At 29.7% G+C, this 20,959-nt stretch overlaps 1 protein-coding gene across 1 annotated transcript; it reads right to left on the bottom strand.

The window, feature by feature from the left end:
* Positions 1–6,777: 6,777 nt before the first annotated feature.
* On the bottom strand, positions 6,778–20,572 carry LOC124946299 (MATH and LRR domain-containing protein PFE0570w-like). The gene is made up of 14 exons (XM_047486863.1): positions 20,441–20,572; positions 20,099–20,296; positions 19,849–20,023; positions 18,855–19,321; positions 18,702–18,752; positions 18,520–18,609; positions 18,362–18,421; positions 18,222–18,296; positions 18,089–18,145; positions 17,859–18,017; positions 17,681–17,764; positions 17,506–17,586; positions 15,300–15,374; positions 6,778–6,978 (listed from the first exon to the last, which is right to left on the bottom strand). Exons 1-14 carry the CDS (start codon positions 20,570–20,572, stop codon positions 6,778–6,780), a joined length of 1,905 nt encoding a protein of 634 aa, XP_047342819.1.
* Between the last annotated feature and the right edge of the window lie 387 nt (positions 20,573–20,959).

The raw sequence follows: 20,959 nt of genomic DNA, 5'->3' as shown, positions 1-20,959 counted from the left end.
ACAATGGTGGTGATGTTGATAGTAGGAAGAGCACAACATGGTACATTTATACTCTAGGAGGTACTGCAATCAGTTGGGTATCAAAATTGCAGAAAATTGTTGCTCTTTCTAGTTGTGAAGCAGAGTATGCTGCTGTGACAGAAGCTGCTAAGGAGATGATGTGGTTACAACCCTTTTTGCGAGAATTGGGTCAAGACTACGAGGAAAGTGTGTTGCGATGCGACAGTCAGAGTGCCATTCATTTGGCAAAGAATCCTGTTTATCATGGCAGGACGAAGCATATACAAGTTCGTTATCATTTCATCCGGTCAGCTTTAGAAGATGGAGTATTAGCTCTTGAGAAGATTCCTGGGAGTGAGAATCCAGCTGATATGTTGACGAAAGCTGTGACAAATGAGAAACTGAAGTTGTGTGCAACTTCAGTTGGTCTTTTTCGTTAAGAAACCGAATGGAAAGCCACTACCGGTCGAGAGATGATGAAGTTAGTCTCCAAGTGGGAGATTGTTGAGTTATGGAGCCTACACTTATAATAAACTCTACATTGTTAATTAGAGTTTATTGGGTTTATCTTTTTTGGTTTTGGGCTTGGGCCTGACCAAAGTTATTTAGGTTTATTACCTGAATGTTTACCCTATAAATATGTGATTATTAAGGGTTTACACTTGAGAGACAGAATTCTAGAGAGATAAAGTGTGAGGAAAAAACTCTGTATTCTTTCTTCTTCTTCATAGTAAATCTGGTGGTGGCTGAAGTGGATGTAGCTCATTTTGAGTGAACCACTATAAATCTGTGTGTTCTTGTGTTTTTACAGATTGTTTTCAAGCTGGTAGGATTTGGGAGATACAAATCCTAACAAAAATATCATCAACATATAAAAGTGCAACAATAACATCACATTCCGCCCTCCGCCCTTTTAATATAGAGGCAATGATCATGCGATGATTTCAAGAAACCCATCTCTAAAAATATTTGATTAATTTCAATATTTCATTGCCTCAAAGCCTATTTAAGACCATAAAGATTTTTGTTCAACTTGAAAACTTGATTTGATATAAGTGTCACTGTTTGACAACAGTTTTAGCAAATAAAACTCTGATAATTACACATTTTGCAACCGGTGCAAAGCTTACATGGTAATAAACACCATTTATTTAACTATAGTCTTTTGCAACTAATTGAACTTTATATTTGTCAATGGTACCATCAAGCTTATATTTAACCTTGTATATTCACCTACAACCAACTGCATTTTTTTTTGAGAAATTAGTAATATCTCATAAGTGATTAAGTTTTAAAGCATTAAGTTCATAATTCATAGCTTTTATCCAATTAGAATTCTGGTTAACTTCTTCAAAACTACATGACTTTGAAGAGTTAGAAATATTGGATATAATACATTTATATTCGTAATCATGATAAGTAGATGTAAAATGAATGTAGGTGAAGTAAAATTTGTTTGTTGTTTTTCTTTTCCGTTTGTTGATTCGTCAACAATATAGTCATGAAACCAATTATGTATTTGTCTTGTTCTAACACCCCTTCGATTATCTGATACATGAATACTATTTTGATTTGATGTATCAGATTCTGTATTATTAGAAGGAATTATAATTTCATTTGATGAATCATCATTATTTTCAAAAAAAAATATTGTGAAAGAGATTCTGAAACATTTTTTGTGTGGAGATTCATTAGTTGATTGTGTTTGTTGGAAATGAAAAATATCTTAAAAAAATCTAACATCCCTTGATGTTGATATTTTTTTGCTTCAATTTCATAAACAATGTAAGCACTCTTATCAGATGAGTAACCTAAAACTCACACTTTTTGCCTTTTAATCAAATTTAGTTTTGGATGGTAAGACATTTGCAATGTAACATAAACAACCAAAATTCTCATGTATTCATATTCAAGTTTCTCATTAGTGAGCATAAAATATGGTGTTTTCCAATCAAGAACACTAGTATAAATTTATTGGTAAGATGTGCTGCCATTAGCAAAGAAAAAAACCAAAATTTAATTGGTAAGTGAGATTCAAACATTAAGGCTCTTGCAATTTAGGTAAGTTGCTTATGTTTGCGTTCCACCACTCCGTTTTGTTGGGATGTATAAGCGCAAGAAGTTTGGTTTATTGTCCAAACATATCAACTGTGAGTCAATATTCCAAGTATATAGGAATTGTGATTGAATTTACAAATAGGTTTGTGTTTGATTATATGAATATGTTTAAAGGTTTGTGTTTGATTATATAATTAGAATGAGTGATTATGTTTTATATTTGTATGTATAGAGGTTTTGTTTAATTATAAATATATGATTGTGTTTAGTTTTAAGGATAAAATATAATCATGTTTAAATCTGGTTAAATTAATAAATTTGAAAAGGTTGAATATCGAGAGATTTACACTAAATCTTTCGGTTTTGGTCACTTCCAGCACTTTAAAATTTTTGGGTTATTTAAGGCCAAAGCCGAAAGATTTAGGTAAAACTATCGCCCAATTAATTATGAGTAATACCGACAGTTTTACCTAAAACTGTCGGTATTGAAACCTTATATCGCGAATTGGGCTGAAACCCTCCCCTACGCTGTCTCTCTCCGCCGAAACCCTCTGTCTCCACTCTCCTCTCTTGCTCCATTGTGACAATATTTTGGAGACTCTTTGTCAAGATATTGATGTTGACCTAGTTAAGGCTTATTTAAAAGTGTAGTTGTACATTTTAGAAAGCTAAAGTTTTTGTCTTTAGAACATCATTTACAGTCCCAATTCTGTATCTGTTCGGATTTCGGGGAACCAAGTGTTATATAAACTTTTTTCATAACCCTAGTCTATCAGGACGTAACTAGATTTTATCTTGGTGAACCACATTAAAATTCGTGCCATTTTGATTAATTAAGTCATCTCTCGTATTTTCATTCTAAAAATTATGTATCTTCAATCTTTACTTGTTAATTTTCCTTTAAAATTCATTTTATTTTTTTCTTCGACTCTAATAACAACTCTTATTCAATATCTAGAATACATGAGTAATGTTTTCATTTGTTTTTTTTTTACATTTCAATATTACTAATTTAAAGTTATTTATTATTTAATAAAATCATTTTTTTTCTTCTTCGAATCTCTAAAATATTATAGGTATTTAATCAAACAATGGGGTACACGTCGGGTATCGGAAATGGGGATAAAAATAGATAACACGTCGAGCTCGAAATCGAGTAGTAAAATGAAAATCGAGTTCGGGGAAATGCACTATATTGCCCGATGGATATCTATCTATGCCCATTATACGGTCACATAAAACAAATGATTTTTTCTTAAAAGTTTGATTTTTTCTTAAAAGTTTGATTTTTTTACCAACTAAGTTATGCTATTTTTTCTATTAATATTAACGTAAAAATATTATTAAATTTGGCCTTAAGATAAGGTTAACAAACCCATGGGCTAGGTAGACCCAACATAGAGCATCCCATTAAAAAATAATTAGTTAATCTAAGCCAACCTAGCCCAAAACATTTTTTTTCTTAATTTATTCTATAAGAATTCAATCAAACAAAAAAAGCAATTTATATTTACTAAGTAAAAATAATTTATTAATGTGGGATATTATTCCAATAGTTAGGGCCGGATGTTATATATCTCTGTATTGTTTTAAAAATTTGCTAGAATTTTTTTTTTATATAAGACTCCAATTATATCCAATCCTTGTGGTCGGACCTAGACAGGGTTGGCCCTGGGGTAAGCCCGGCAAACCCTCGGGTTAGGGCAGCCCATTTAATAAAATATATAAGATTTTTAAATAACCTTATGATTTTTTTAAATGCACCCTAATGAAGCTTAGTGGTTCATGTTAGAAACTTAGAATTTTCATTTGATTAGGAGATCAAACTTCACCCAAAACAGATTTTTTTTATTGATTTTTAATACAAACATAGGGCAATAAAAAAGCAAACTTTTATTTCTATTGGGAACTAGGGCAGCCCAAAACTCGGGGCCGGCTCTGAACTTAGATAACATGATTCATATATATTTAGTGATTCTTATGAGAACAAAAACTTACAAGTCCGGTTCTTCATGCCTCTTGAATGAAAGTGGAACAAAAGACTTTGATAATCATACTATAGCTTGAGCTTCCTACTTTCCAAAAAAAAATACATTTACCTATTTTCTTCTTATAAGTTTGTAGTGTTATCTTTCTAACTTAAATAACGTTTTGTCTATCAGATCCCACAAATTCTGGATTCGGGTAACTTGTATATTCTCAATTAAAAATATTTTTAGTTTGACTTACTCATCTTACCTTTTATATTGCAGTTTTTGTTCTATTTACAAAATTATATGGTTATGATAAAGTGCTTACAAACTAAACTTAGCTATTAATAAGTTCAAAACTTTATTAATGTATTTATATTTATCTTGATATAGATAGAAATAAAATTATGTATTGTTTCTAGAATGAATCAATATTATCTTTAATATTTGTATATATAGTAGAATGGGGTTATCCCAAATTTGGTAAAAAGACATAAATGCTTGTCATATTGTAGGTAACCGTTCTATCAAAGTAATAAACGAGTTAATGTTATATGTGTAAATATATTGTTTCTTTATTATTATATTTTTGTGGGTGTAATTAAAAGACCAATTCAAATTTGATTTTGTTTTCATGACCTTTTCTGGAAAAAAAAATGAAATAACAGAGTAAGTATATAACTCGCAAACACATGGTTACTTAACCAGACGCAAAATTTGTCGTTTAACGGAAGAGGGTGAGAATATACTCATCTTGTTACTTGTTACTGTTAGGTTAGAAAAGAGAATTGTTTTAATAAACCTTTGACACTAATATACAGGTAATTTCTTGATTTATTTACTAAATAATTTTGAAAGATTTTAGCGAATTTATGATTGATTTCCATAGATTTTTCAACCTCTTTAATAATTCGCGACCACAAAAATTCCGCAACAAAAGTCATTGAAATAGTTGTCGCTACGGATTTTCCTTTGATTACATTTTTACTGTCTTTTTGACTACCTTAAAAGTATGCAACTCGTAAAAAAAATGCAATTCTAAGAATTTCTATGAATTTTGTCGTACTCTTTAATTAATTATTTATAATTTTGTCGCTATATATGCTCGACTGTTTACAAATTCTTTAAATTGATCAATATTTTGTTTTAAATGGTTCAAACGTGAAAATTCAGACATAAGTTGTTACAAATTTGACAATATTTATATCCATAAAATAAGTTTTTTTTTCTGTAATGTAGTCCTATATGCAAAAATAAAATGAAAAATGAGTGGTGGGTTTTCTAAATTTGTTGAATGCATAAATGCTTGTCAATTTGTAGATAACAGTTGGGTCAAAGTAATAAATGACAACGTTTTGAAACGTTTTGAATAAAATAAAATAAAATAAAATAAAATAATATAATGAACATCAATGTTCTAATTTCTAAAGTCAAATTAAATATTTATTAATTTGATGTCATCTATATATAATCATAAATATTGACATCGAAGTGTAATTTACTTACGAAAGATATTAAATGAATGAAATATAATGAAATAGTCAATTCTATTTTAATGCAACCAAATAAAATAAGAAATAAAAAATCTAGAAAAAAAAGAGAATAAAAACTTATCAGGTAGCTCTTTGGTTACTTTTTAGTTATACTTAAGAAAAAGGGTATCCGCACAAATGTCTGAAAAAAAGAAAAAGAAAGTCCAAGCCATAATAAATGAGAAGTTATACGACTCAACCCCAACATTATTACTTTAATATAACTGGCTTTTTTGCGTATTTGAATATTTCCCAATTGTTTTGGTCATCCGCACCCAATACACCAACAACTCCCATCATGGTACTACGATGATTGAAAGAACAATACCCAATCCTGAGAACTACAATCTTTTCGGTTGCTTGTCAGAGAACTACGATCTTTGACTCTGGATAATAAATCAATATGATTGGTTGATATGATAATATTAGTATTCGTTAATAATTTTTTGCCCTCTCATTCCGGCTAGGATTGAAAATCTTATATTTTAAATACCCATACGATCGAGTCATTGGTTTTCCAAAATAGTGTAAAAAATAGTCCTTCGAATCATTTTTATTTGACTCAGACCTGTTCTAAAAAAATCGAGATAATAACTTTTTTTCTCATTCAGTCAAGAAATTATATGAATAGTTGCTAGTTGAGTTATTTCCAGTTTTACTTTATTGTTTTTTACTATCATTTATGCTCTATTCAATTTTAAGAAATTTTCACGAAATAACATTTTTTTTAGAAAATAGCTTAACGCTATTTCATCGAGAACCCAAAAATGGGGGAAATTGTCAATTATCAAAGCTAGACAAACTCTAGCTTTGATTAAAAGACAAACCTTAGCTTTGATTAAAAAAATTAACGACTTTAGAGTATCTAATTAAAAATAAACAAAAAATAAAAATTACAGACAACTAAAACATACCAATCCTACAACTTAACATTCTTGTTCAATTTAGCCAATATCATTTCGTTACTTTTGGATCCCAATCTACTGCTCTCGCATCCCACCTACTTTGCCTAATCACTTGTTTGGCTATAGGCTTCATTATTTGTGATTGAACTGTTGCATTTGATAATGATTGTTTGTGAGTAATGAACTCCCTCCCTTAAATTAGTTTCGCTTTAAAGGATCCAACACTAATCTGGTAAAAAGAATTTTGTTTTAGTATTTTAGAAATTTCACATTAAATGCCCATTCTTTTGCTTCATTTTTGTCTGATTTACTTTAGTCTACTTTCAAAGCTTCCTTTTCATTTTCTTCCACTACAATCTTATCACTTCCTTCCTCTGATTCTTCTTCTTTTTTATTTGATTCTTCATATTTCATTTCCTTCGATTCTTCATCATTCACATCTTCTGTATCTCCATCTTTATCTTCCTCATTATGATTTTCTAATTCTTCAGTTTCAACTTTCTCATTTTCCTCCTAAACTTTTAGCTTTTTTTTATTATTCTTCAATTGCTTTTGCACATTTAGTACTGTGATGTTCAAAAATATTGCAGAACGCACATCTGTTTGGCCTACATTCATACGTAATATCCATTTCTATGAGTTTGCTTCTTCTGTCAACTATTGTCATATTTCTTGGTAAAGTGCTTCTAGGATGCACTTCAATGTTTATCTTAACATATGTGATGTGTTCGCTTTCCTCCGTTATTTGGTCCATATACAATGGTTTCCCCAAGAGACTAGCGAAATGGCTAAGTGCTTATGCATTATACATATTAGCTGGAATGTTCCTTAGTTTGAACCATATTTAGGCTATTTCCTTCGGTTATCGTAAGTTAATCATTTTTAATACATTTTTGTTTGAAATTAATCATTTTTTCTTATAAAACATTTTATTTCAGGATAAATTTGATTTAGATGATATTAAGAGTTATCGAGACGACATTTTGAAACACATTAAGGCGAGGTGGGAGGATTGGAGGTACAACATAAATCTCACTAGGATAAGGAAACACAATGGAGATGTGGAAGAAATTAGGGCGGATAAGCCTAATGAAATGACCCAACAAGATTGAGAGTGGCTTATTGAAAACCATTACTTTACCGACAAATTCTAGGTTCTTCTTTTATATTTTGTACTGAATATAACATTATATATTAATTGCAGAAACGAAGTGCTACCAGCATAGAAAACAAAAAAAATCGAAATATGCACATCGTTTTAGTAGTAAATCTTTTACACAGGTGCAACGAGAAGGATCAGTTCCAACCTATGAAGATTTTTTTGGCGACTAGGACCAAAAATGATAAAAATGTTGATCTGCACTACTAGAGAAAGTGGTAAGTATATATAAATATGTTTTACTTTACATTTTATTTATTATTGATATTAACATATTTTGTTGTAGGATGAATTAAGACAGTTGCGAGCTGAACGTCGCGACATTTCTGATGTCAATTTGGCTGAAGGAGTTTTTGGTCCTCAAGACAAAGGAAAGATTATAGGAATGTGATCAGTTTTAGCTTCCAGAGTTAGAGGGCCTGCAATATCCAAAAAAGAACTACGTCGAGATAATGTGACAATGCAAAGAAAAATTGATGATATTGAAAACAGAATGGAAAGCAAAATTGAAGAGAAAATCGAAGAGAGGATGAGGACGGAGAATGCTTAAATGAAAGCTGATATGGAAGAGAGGTTAATGATAGAGATAGTCGAGATGATGCGTTTTATGTCACAAATTATACCAGGTGGTGCATCGATAGATCCTACATTATTTGTCCAGTTTGATTTATGTTAGGGCTTTTGTTCTTCATGATCAAATGAACCTACAACAACTTACGGATTGTGATTTGGACATCCCAATCAAAAGTTATGGCCTTCTGAAGTTTCGGACCAAAACAAGAGCACCCGGTCCTGGAATCGTGCCTTATGACCAAGAAAAACAAGCCACGACCGAGCCTCCCGACCGAGGAAATCGCCCAGGACCGTGCCTCCCGACCGAGAGAGTTGGCTTAGGGCCGACAAAACTAGCCTAGACCAAATTAACCTAGGAAAAACCTTGCCACTTGACCTAGGATTGACCTTGACACCTAACATAAGACTAACAATTAAGCCTAGCCTCATCTTAGCCTAGTCCAAACCCTAGCCCTAGCCTAGGATCAAATCCCCACTTAGTCTAAGACCGTTATAGCCCTAAGACCTAAATCCGAACCCTCACTCAAAATTAAACCTCTCCAACCCTACTAAGCTCAAATTGACAAGATCGGACTCGAACCTAGGATTTAATCCTTAGGCTCGTTTGGTTCCAATTTTCAAAAATCCAAAACTATTTTGGAACCAAACCCCCATTTTCTAAAAAATGGTATTCTCAAGATCAGAAAGTAACTCTCAAGATTCTCTGGGATATTTCTCAAAGCAAATGTTTTGCTAAGGTCTTGTTTGAGTATACTCTCTAATATCTTTTTCTGATATTTTCAGGTTTTGTCAAATTTGAACATCAACACAACAGGTACACACCTTCTTTAACTAATTTTGTACAATTATTTAAAGTCTATCCTCATTTAGGACCTCTAGACTACTAATTAAAGATAAGAAATGTTATAATTAGATTTAAAAAAGCCAGACTTTGTATATTTTAGAAGGATTTTGAAAACCGTTCTTAAGCGGGCGCAGAGGACATAGCGCGAAAGCCCTTTCCCGAGCGTAAACAGACAACACACCACTTTTTTCAGAAACTCTGGTATAAATACGTTTGTACACGTATCATTTTATTGATTTTCATAAAATCTCTTGGCGACTTTGATTTTCAAATGAATAATCTTTAAATTAATTATGCTTAATTGATTTAAATCGGGCCAGGTTAAATTGTTATTTAGCCTCCTAGATTATTAATGTTTGAACAAAAGATTAATTATTTTTCATAATTAATTTTCTACCGCTCCAAGTATTTTCAAAATCTTTTAAAAACTAAATGTTTTATTTTAAAAGGTGTCTGGCACGCAAACCAATGTTGAAATCATTGAACCTCGAACTGTCTCGCGGTAGTCCTTCCATATTGCCACGTGCCTCACAAGCACGTGATAAGCTATGGAAACGGGACATAGACCGGGGAGGATAAACGGTGTTACACACAATCTTAAATTTCTTTATTTGAAACAACAATTTCGTAATTTGATTCTTGAGTTCATAGAGATTTGCTCTTTCATTATATGCGAAACAAACATTTATATATTATTAAAACAAAAAATCTATATGATAAAATTATTTTTCTATACATTATAATATATTAAAAATAATATTATTACGAAGAAATAAATATGTATTATATATATATATATATTATTAGTGTTCGAATTTGGACAAAAGACACCGATATATTTCATTAACTATAGTTTTAATTGAAAAGTGTCTCAAAACAAAACAATTCGAATTAAAAATCGTGTAATGAATTATAGTGCTAATATTTAGTTAAGAAAATATTGATATGGAGTTAGTAAGAAATACTCCATATAAAAACAAATTCAAATACTCAGTAACAGCATAAAACATTCTGTACTAATTTTGTTGTTGTTGGGTAATTGATCTGATTCTCATTTAGTAATAAAAAAATGAAGAATTTCTATTAATAACCTCTTAAATAGAAGTAAAGTTATATGGAAGTGAGGTTAGTGTTTTGGTGTGTTAAATATTTTTATAAAAATCAATCAATTTAATGGGATTTGAGTAATTAATTGTGTAATCTTTTATGTCTAGTATAGTATAAACATTATTTATATGATTGGAAGTTGATTTAAAAATAATCAAAATATAATTATATAAGCAAACACAAAAAGAAACATGAAAATAATTAATGTTTTAAAAATTTAAATTTATTTTTTAAAATCTAAAATTTACTTTGAAATTTAAGATTGTAAAAAACAGGATGATTCAAATAATAAGATTTATTTTATTATGCATGTTTATTATTATTATCTTATTATTTTAAATCTTTATTGGACTAACTTTTCGCAGTTAGACTTAGACCTTTTTGATTCGGCGTTAATAAACTGTGTAGGGGTGTATGCGTAATAAGCTGTTACAATAACTTTGCATAATAAACTCACGCAAAAAATTACAATCAAACACATTTTTGCGTTTAAACTCAAATTTCTCTCTACCTCCTTCAAGCGTTTAAGATTATAATCTTATTTTTTTCTCTCTCATTATTTTTAAATATTTTTTTATTCATTTTCTTTCATCTATTTCATTTATTTCTAATCATTTTATTCATTCTCTCTCATTTATTTAATCTTTTTCTAATCATTTTATTCATTTTCTCTTATCTATTTCATATATTTATAATATTTTTATATAAAATTATTATAATAAAAAATATATATATAAATATATTATTATTTATAATATATGTATCTTAATATATAAAATAATTAAGTAAAATATAAAATATAAATACACTTTGATATTTTTTATTTATAATTATAATTTTAGAAATCAAACTAGCCTTAATTAAGGCTCTAAAATACATTATGATGAATCCCGAAATGAATGGTAATACTAAGAGTGTGAGAGAGCACAAAAATAAATTAACAATTGAAAGATTGGATAATAGAGGGAAGTGTAGAAATGTGAAAAAATATTATTAAATACTTTTATATATATCTATATATATTTTATATCATATTTATATTAAATATATTTAAAATTATATATTTATAAAATTAATATATTCATATCATTTATTTATATATATATATTATTTTTTTAATTTATGTTATTTATTAATAATTAAAATTATATATTAACAATAAAATTATAAAAAATAATATATTAATATAATTTATTTTTAAATATGTATTATATTTTAATTTAAATTATTTATTAATATTTAAAATTAAATTAATATATATATATATATATATATATATATATATATATATATATATATATATATATATATATATATATAACATTATGAGCTTGTTTGATTTAGCGTTTATAAGATGAGTATGGATTGCGTAATAAACTGCTATAATAACTTTGATTAATAAGCTCACGCAAAAAATTATAATCAAACACACTTTTGCGTTTAAACTCAATTTTCTCTTACCTCTCTCATCAATGATTAAGATAAAATCTCAGCGTTTAAGATTATAGTCTTAATATTTTTCTCTCTTATCAATTTTAAATATTTTTTATTTATTCTCTCTCATTTATTTTATTAATCTTTAATCATTTTATTCCTTCCCTCTCATCAATTTAATCTTTCTCTAATCATTTTATTCACTCTATCATCTATTCCATATATTTATAATATTTTTATATATTTATATAAAATTATTATATTAAAAAACATACATTTAAATATATTTTTATTTATTATTTATAATATATGTATCTTAATATATAAAATAATTAAACAAAATATAAAATATAAATACATTATAATTTTTTTATTTATAATTATAGTTTTATAAATTAAACTAGTCTTAATTATTTAAAAGTATCTAATTACAATTGAAATTAATCATAATACGAATAGGGTTAGAGAGCTCAAAAATAAATGGACAATTGAAAGATTAGATTAGAGGGAGAGTGTGGAAATGTAATAAAATATATATAATTATAATATATTTTTTTATTCATATCATTTATTTTAAAATATATTATTTTTTTAATTTAAGTCATTTATTAATATTTAAAATTATATATTATCAAAAACACTTTATGAAAATTAATATATTAATATAATTTATTTTAAAATATATATTATTTTTCAATTTAAATCATCTATTAATATATATATATATAATATTAATTATTAAATAATATTATAAATATAAAAAAATAAATAAGTTGGGTTTATAAGTTAAATCAAATATAAACTAGCCATTAAATAGTACTAATAAGGTGACTAGGGTGGGAACTATTTAGTGTGGTTTGGTATTATTGAAAAAATATCAATTTATTTTAATTTAAGATATTTAATTTAGTATAATATATGAATTGTTTTATAGTTGAAACCATTCTTGATTTTAAGAAAATTATACAATTTTATTTAATATGAATGTGACTAGTTGTGGTCGGGAAGTAATGTAACTAGGATGTCATAAACTAACAAATTAAAAATAGTTGAAAAGTATTCAACTTATTATTAATAACTTATTTAAAATGGTATCCAAATGGTTTAGACTTAATTTGTTTGTATATTTCTATCACAAATTATTCAGAAGAATAATAATGAAGTTAATTTTAAATAATTTATTATTCTATTATCCATCACATATTCACATTAGAACTGAAAATTTCGTTCGATTTTAATGGTAAAAGACGGTTATACTCATCGAAAAATATGTGACTCGTCGGATATATGACTAAATATAAAATTTTGATATAATAAAAATCGATATTAATATATCGAATAAATGTTATATTCAAATTACTGAATCAATTCGTACTTGAAATATATTAGTCAATGTTACGTAAAATGAAATTTTACAAAAATAACTACTTGAATTTTACATATTAGTTTAATAATAAAAATTTTTATTTGAAAGTATTATTATTTGTATTTTTGACTTGATTTGGTTTAATTAATTATTTTATAATCTATCGAATATGAATGATTGAATGTATACAGTCAGATATTTAAACAATTATAAAACGACTAAATATTTTGATACATTTAACTCATCGGTTATAAGGTCGGTATTGTAGTATTTTGATAGAGTAAGTATAACCGATTTAGTAAGACCTAAGTTTACATTTATCCAAAATCAACCCAAACCAATTTGAGATCACTCTCACATTATTTCAATGATTATTTAAATTATAAAAAATATTTTTTATTTTAATTTTTTAACTATTTTTTCATTTTATTATATATTTAATATCTTTTTCCCAAAATAAAATCATCTCGAAATATGTTCTTGACTGCATTGATGTCCATCCAATTTTGAATGATTAATAAGTTTGACAAAAATAAGTATTAGAAAATTCAAACAACCATTTTCTATGGAAAGAAAAAGTCTAAGTTGATTAAATGTAACATAGTTGTTCTCTTTGTCAACATTTGATATACTTTGTCGATCTATAATTTTATTTGAAAGTATTCTTCTTTATTAAATTTTCAGTTGAGATTGAATCTAACTGATAGATATTTATTTTTTGAAAAGAAATCTCACTGGTAAATTGTTAAATTATTTAAAAAATAAATTTTATTTTATTTGATATAAAAGTGTAATTATTATTAATTTTTATATATTAGTGGTTTGATTTAAAGAAAATAGGGAGGATGAGAACAAAAATAAAGCTTAGATTGACCACCATATATACTTATGTTTACACAAACTCATGTTTGACCAATCCCGAGTTGGTGTTTTAAGCTAAAAAAAAATTGTATTTATTTTTTATTTTAACTGTTATATTTTATAATATTAAAAATATATAATAATTTTGTATTATAATTAACAAAAATTAATAGAGTTTAGTGGAATAAATTAGGGGACAAAGTTTATTATAGTCTACTATTCAAATTTTGGTATACTATGACTTGGGTAATTTCACAAAAATATATATATTATTAAAAAAAAATATTGAGTTTGAATCTACAAATAGCCCTAAAACCAGCCAACTCAATAAGTGAAAGACAATTTTTATTTCTAATTATGCTATTGATAAGAGTTCAATCATTTACTACTAAATAAAAACTTGTTAAGGATTTGTTTCATATTTGATTATTGGGAATCTGTTTAACAATATAATTAATCATTTTATCAATTAAAATATTCTTTATTTAAATATTTTAATTTATATTAAAAATATGTAGAGTAGGAGGAATAACAAGGATAATTAATTAGTCTTTAAAATTTTAAAAACAAATTTTTAATTTTATCAAACAAGAGTTTTTAAGAAAAAATCCAGCTAAAACCAATTAAACATTCCTCAACTAAACCTAAAAAAAATTAAATTAGATACTAGAAGCAGCCCATATTTATTTTTATTAAATTAGATGATGTTTGATGGGGAAATTTGACTGATAATGGGTCTAATTCGAAAAATGACCCACGCTTCATAAACTTTGTAAAAATGGGACTTTCGCCCTGCGAAATATCCGTCTTGCCCCCACTTACCGCTCATTAACGCGTATTACAATATCCATGTTTCATATAAAATACGTGAATTATTATACGCGTATTACATAAAATGCGATATTTTTATTATACGCATTTTATAATATCCGCGTTTTATGTAATACACGTATAATAACTCACACATTTTACATGAAACACAAATATTGTAAAATGCGTATTTCATAGTATATAAAACATAATTTGCACTCATTTTTAAAAAATATCTTTCCATTCACAACTCTCTCTCTCTCCAACCCAAAAAACTTACCCCTCCCTCCCGTTCTCTTTGCCACGACCACGACCAACAACCGAAGACCACGGCCACAATCACGACCTCTTCGTTTGAAGACCCACGACTCTTCGTTCTCAAATGGTTATGTTTTCTTTTATGTTATTTGATTTGATGATTTCTTAGTTAGTGATTATGAACACTAGGTTATATTCTTAGTTAGTGATTCGATAACTCCTTTATGTGAATGAATATTATGTTATGAACAAAGACAGATGTCACTCACGCGTATTGTTTCTCACTCACGCGGATTTCTCACTGAGGACGAATTTCCTACTAGGTTTCATGGAAATACAATGTGCCAAAAATTGCCCACAAGTTTACTTTAATGGACCTATTGTCTAGGGGGCTCTTATCTATTAGATCCATTGCAACAAACTTCTGGGAAAGTTGCTGCATTGGATTTCCATGATACCCTAGCAGGAAACTCCTCATTGGTTATGGTTGACGCTATCTTTAAAAAGCAACAACATAAATAAGTAAAAATCGTGAGTGAAGCAACAACAGAACATTACAATACGCGTATATTTATCGTTGAACTGTTTTCAATTGCAACTCAAGTAATTCTTTACTTTAACGGAGAATAGAAAATTACATATGGTCTTACTCATTTTGTTCTAAAGTCAACCAGAGGTTTGAATGTTCCCTAAATTCTACATATGTTGAATTAGTTGATATGATCTATTTTGCTACTAATGTTGATAAATCTACATATGATTTATTGCTTCAAACCAAGTATAATACTCTAGGTATGTATGTCACATTTTCTTATATAACTGATATCAAACAAGATATGGATGTGAACTTCCTTTTACTTGAAATGTCTATATCACTCCACCATCGCATTGCACTATGTGTATCTTTAGTAGAGAATTCACTACCTAGAAACCCAACAAACTCAACTCAAGAAAGTGTAGTGGTTCCAGAAATTTTGATGATTCTAACGTATTTCCGGAGTTTCAGCAGTATGAGGTTATCTTTGAAACTCAAAATGACATTGAAAAAGAATAATGTTTGCGTCTGAATGAGAGGGGTTGATGATTGGGTTCCTATTACCAAACCAAGAAGTGCTTGGGTTGCTAGTACCAATCCAAGCAGTGCTTGGGTTGCTAGGACCCAACCAAGCTATAATGATTGGGTTTCTAATAACATAACAATCAATAAAAATTCGATACCTGAGGCATTAACTTGCGAAATTGGATTGGAAGTCAGTATGTTGTTTGAGAATAAAAAAGAACTTCAACTGAGGTTCCTATTCAATTTTTACAACAATAACTCACGTATATGACAATATGCGTGAGCTAATGTAATACGTGTATTACAACAATAACTCACGTATATGACAATATGCGTGAGTTATTGTAATATGTGTATTACAATAATAACTCACGTATATGGCAATATGCGCGAGTTATTGTAATATGTGTATTACAACAATAACTCACGTATATGACAATATGCGTGAATTATTGTAATAGGTGTATCACAACAATAACTCACGTATATGAAAATATGTGTGTTATTGTAATATGCGTATTACAACAATAATTCACGTATGTGACAATATGCATGAGTTATTGTTGTAATATGCGTATCATCAACTCACGCATATTACATTAACTCACGCGTATTGTCATATACGTGAGTTATTGTTATAATATGCGTATCAACAACTCACACATATTATCATCAACTCACCGATAAAACATGATATCAGGTCTTATAGATCATAAAAATAACATAAAAAGAAGATCTCACACGTATTGTAATAAGTAACGCGTATTGCAATAACTCACGCGTATTGCCTCTTTATAATATTTTCACACATTTGAACCAACTCTAACAAATCATGATATCAAACCTTGATTTCGTATCGGATGGTTCGTTGGGAGATGATCCAAATGTGTAAAAGTCTTATAGATCGTAAACTTTGCCTCTTTATAACACTTCTACACATTTGAATTAGCTCCAACAAACCTTGATATCAAGATCTCGTCTCGAATGGTTTGTTGGTAGTTGGTCCAGATGTGTAGAATTCTTATAGAGATTTCATTGTGAACCTCCATGCTCAAACTTTGACTTCATATATAAAAGTGTAAAGCACATAAAAAGAAGTGTTTCAATAATGTGAATATATTGTTTCAATAATGTAAATATATTGTTTCAATAATTCCAACAACTCAAAAAGACTATCACATAAAAGAATAACAATTCACGACTCTATAATTTGGTTGAACAACCTGACTGCCCACTTTTGTCTAAAAAAGTCATGTTATCTAATACCACATGTTCTAGACAAAGTTTAGCAGTCATGTACTCTATATGTATTAATATAAATATGCCACAGTCCCCACTTGTTTTTGCTTTTGAGACTTTTGAATGTGGGATTCTATGAAATGTTAAACTATCTGTGGTCATCTTAAGATACTTGTCAATTTTCATTTCAACATTTCTTTATGAAGAAAGTATGGAATCATTTCACACATGGGTATCATGAATTGTGCAAATTTTTCGTCCTTGAAAATTGACTGATCACAATCGTACACGTCAATTCTTCATTCTCTAAGTCGCACCACACACAGTACCCAATGCAGAAATTCGAGGTTGAGTGGCACGTAAATATCATTAACCGTGCTCCACATCAGCATATGTCTTTCCTCTAAACCCTAGTAGTACTTCATAAAGTTTACATCAAAATAAGTGTTTTGGATCAGCAACAAAGTTTTTATAGTTTGCTAACAACATAGTAGTTAGATGAACATCCGCGATTGCAAAATCCTTAGTGTAAGTCTTAGGGTAATTTGTTTCTCTTTTTCTAAGTAGAAAACATGCGGAATTGATCTCCTGCACAATACGCGTGAATTATACAATAAGCATGATGCCACAATACACATGAATTATACAAAATACGTGAATTGTACTCTATAATGAAGAATACCTCATTAGTGAGCCACTTAGCTTTCATCAGCATTGTATTGAAGAATCTATAGCCTACAGAGCCGGTATTGAGCTCCAGCATTTTAAACTCATTTTTTCCCCTCAACTCTTTCATCAACTCTTCTAGTAGTTCCGGATCAAAATTTACCAAAGGATAAACCTTGATTGAATTTTGACCCTCATTTTTTTCCAGAAGGGTCGGTGTAGGGAGTAAGTAATCTTATCATTCACCTTATCCATCACATCATTCAACTTCTGCACATCCTCCACATTCTTTACATCCTCAATCTACTCATTAAACTTATACACATCATTAATATTAAACAAAATGTGTGAATAGACAAAATGCGTGAATTGTACATACCTCAATCTTCTCACCATTCATCATATCTTTCTCCACCATTTCATTCACCACATTCTCAATCTTATCCTTCAATTTCTGCACATCATCAATCTTATGTGAATTGTATAAAAAATCAGACCAAATGCGTGAATTGTACATACCTCAATCTTTTCACAATTCATTTCATCTTCCTCCACCATCTCATTCACCACATCCTCAATCTTCTCATTCAATTTTTGCACATCATCAATCTTATGTGAATTGTACAAAAAATTAGACAAAATGTGTGAATTACACAGCATGCGTAAATTGTACATACCTCAATCTTCTCACCATTCATCACATCTTCTCCCACCATCTCATTCACCACATCCTCAATCTTCTCATTCAATTTATGCACATCATCAATCTTATGTGAATTGTACAAAAAATTAGACAAAATGCGTGAATTATACAACATGCGTGAATCGTATATAACTCAATATTCTCACCACTCATTACATCTTCCTCCACCATCTCATTCACCACATCTTCAATCTTCTCATTCAATTTCTGCACATCATCATTCTTATGTGAATTGTACAAAAAAATAGACAAAATGTTTGAATTATACAACACGCGTGAATTGTATAAACATGCGTGAATTGTACATACCTCAATCTTCTCATTCATCACATATTTCTCCACCATCTCATTCACTAGATCCTCAATCAACACATTCACCTTCTCCAAATCTTCCTTATTCACCAGATTCTCATCCTTCTCCTCCAACAGATCCTCGTCATTGCCTTCCTCATTCACCTTCTCCACATCCTCATCCTTGTCTTCCTCATTCACCTTCTTCACATCCTCATCCTTGTATTCCTCATTCACCTTATTCCCATACTCATCCTTGTCTTCCTCAATCTTCTCTTTGTCTTCCTCAACCTTCTCCACCACCACCTTCTTCTTGTCGTTCTTCTTATTCTTCTCCACCACCACATCCAAGATCTCCACCACCTTCCTCTTGTCGATCTTCTTATTCTCCACCACATTCTTCTTCTTCTTCTCCACAAGCACATCCACATCTTCCTCCTCAATCTTATGTGAATTGTACAAAAAATTAGACAAAAAGCTTGAACCTATACAAAAAGCATGAATGTGAATTGTACATACCTCATACTTGTCTTTTTCATTCACCTCAACATTCTCCTCCTTCTCTTTTCCTCCTCTAGTGTGGATGATAATATGTCAAACTGTTCTTATAGTTGGTTCAACATCTCTTTTATGAGATTTATTTCAGTTTTTAGTTCATCTACTTCCTTCGTCAATTGATCCAATCTACATCCATCTCGAGGAGTTGTTGAAGTTGAAGTCATTTGAGGGTCATCATCATCCTAGGGATCTGTTGATTCTTGAGTCATTTGAGAGTCATCATCATCTACTTGAGTCCCGGTGGTGCTCTTGACAGAATAAGAGTTGTTAAGGATGGGGGTAGGGATTCAGGTTCTTCTCCTCGTGGAAGGTTTGATAAGAACAGAATGAGAGGTATTGAGGTGAGTAATTTGTCTTTTATTCCTCATGTCAGGTTTAGGAGGAACTGCATCTTTAATCTCATCATGTTTCCTCCTTCTAGAATCAAGTTCAAATAAGCAATCATACAAATTACCTTCCATATCTTCAAACTCCTCCCCACCATATAATATATTCTCCTCTTCAAACACTTCCATCCTTTTGACAATCTTGCCTTGTAGGGTAGTGTGAAGATTAGAGGCGGTGCTCTTCCTACTGGATTTGTACATAGTGATCATTGTGCAGACAGGCTCATGCGCTTGTAACATCCTCTAAGAAAGTTTGGGGACAAACGTTTTGATAACCTCATAGGTCCACACTTGGAAGGCTAGTGCGAACCCAAATACAGTATAAGAAACGTCGACCGTCTTCTCTTTCTTCTTCTTCCCTGTGGCTTTCTTCTTGTCCAGATATATCGACCTAAAGTGTTTCAGGTCCTTGTTCAAACCCTTCAGGGTTGCTCTGAAGAACAACTTTCCCCATGGAAATTGGAGGAAAGTGTTGATGTTCTTGACCATGCGGAGGAGTTTGATATTTATTATCCTCTATGGGTCAAGGGCAAAGATATAACGGCAAACCAGGAATACCAGGCCCAACTTCCATGCATCTTCCTTATTAGAGCAGGACACAAATCTTGAGTGAAGGTCTCTTGTTCAAACAATCATATTATTTTTAAAAAAATTTACCACCAAAGGTGGACATTCTTCAACTTGATTGAAAATGGTTTCCACCGTAGGGAATCTCCAAAATTTGAGGTATGTGACCAATGCATACTCCTTCATCCCGAAGCATAGCTCCTCTCCATTCACGAGGAACTTCATCTACATAGAATTTGAGTTGCTATTCCTGAGAAGATTTTGATGGATTATCGTTCTTGAGAACTGTAGTGACGTGACTCATTTGAATAAAAATCGGAATTGGGTTTGCTCTACCATTTCCATTAGATTCATTGCAGCAAACTTGGTGGCAACATTTTAAAGATTGGCTTTCCATGAGACCCTAAAAACAAACTCATGAATTATGGTTGACATCATCTAAAAAAAAGGAACAACAAGTAAGTAAAAAATAAACAACATTAGAGTAAGCATAACAACTCAAGTAAGCAACATCAGATAATATGCGGAAATTGGATAAACCATAACAAACAATTCAAATCAAGTTGCAATACGCGGACATTTCAATATACACATACATACAATGCTCATAAA

The sequence above is a fragment of the Impatiens glandulifera genome, chromosome 7 (genome assembly GCF_907164915.1).
Source record: "Impatiens glandulifera chromosome 7, dImpGla2.1, whole genome shotgun sequence".
In the NCBI taxonomy this organism is placed as follows: domain Eukaryota; kingdom Viridiplantae; phylum Streptophyta; class Magnoliopsida; order Ericales; family Balsaminaceae; genus Impatiens; species Impatiens glandulifera.
This window is presented reverse-complemented; position numbering and strand designations above follow the sequence as displayed.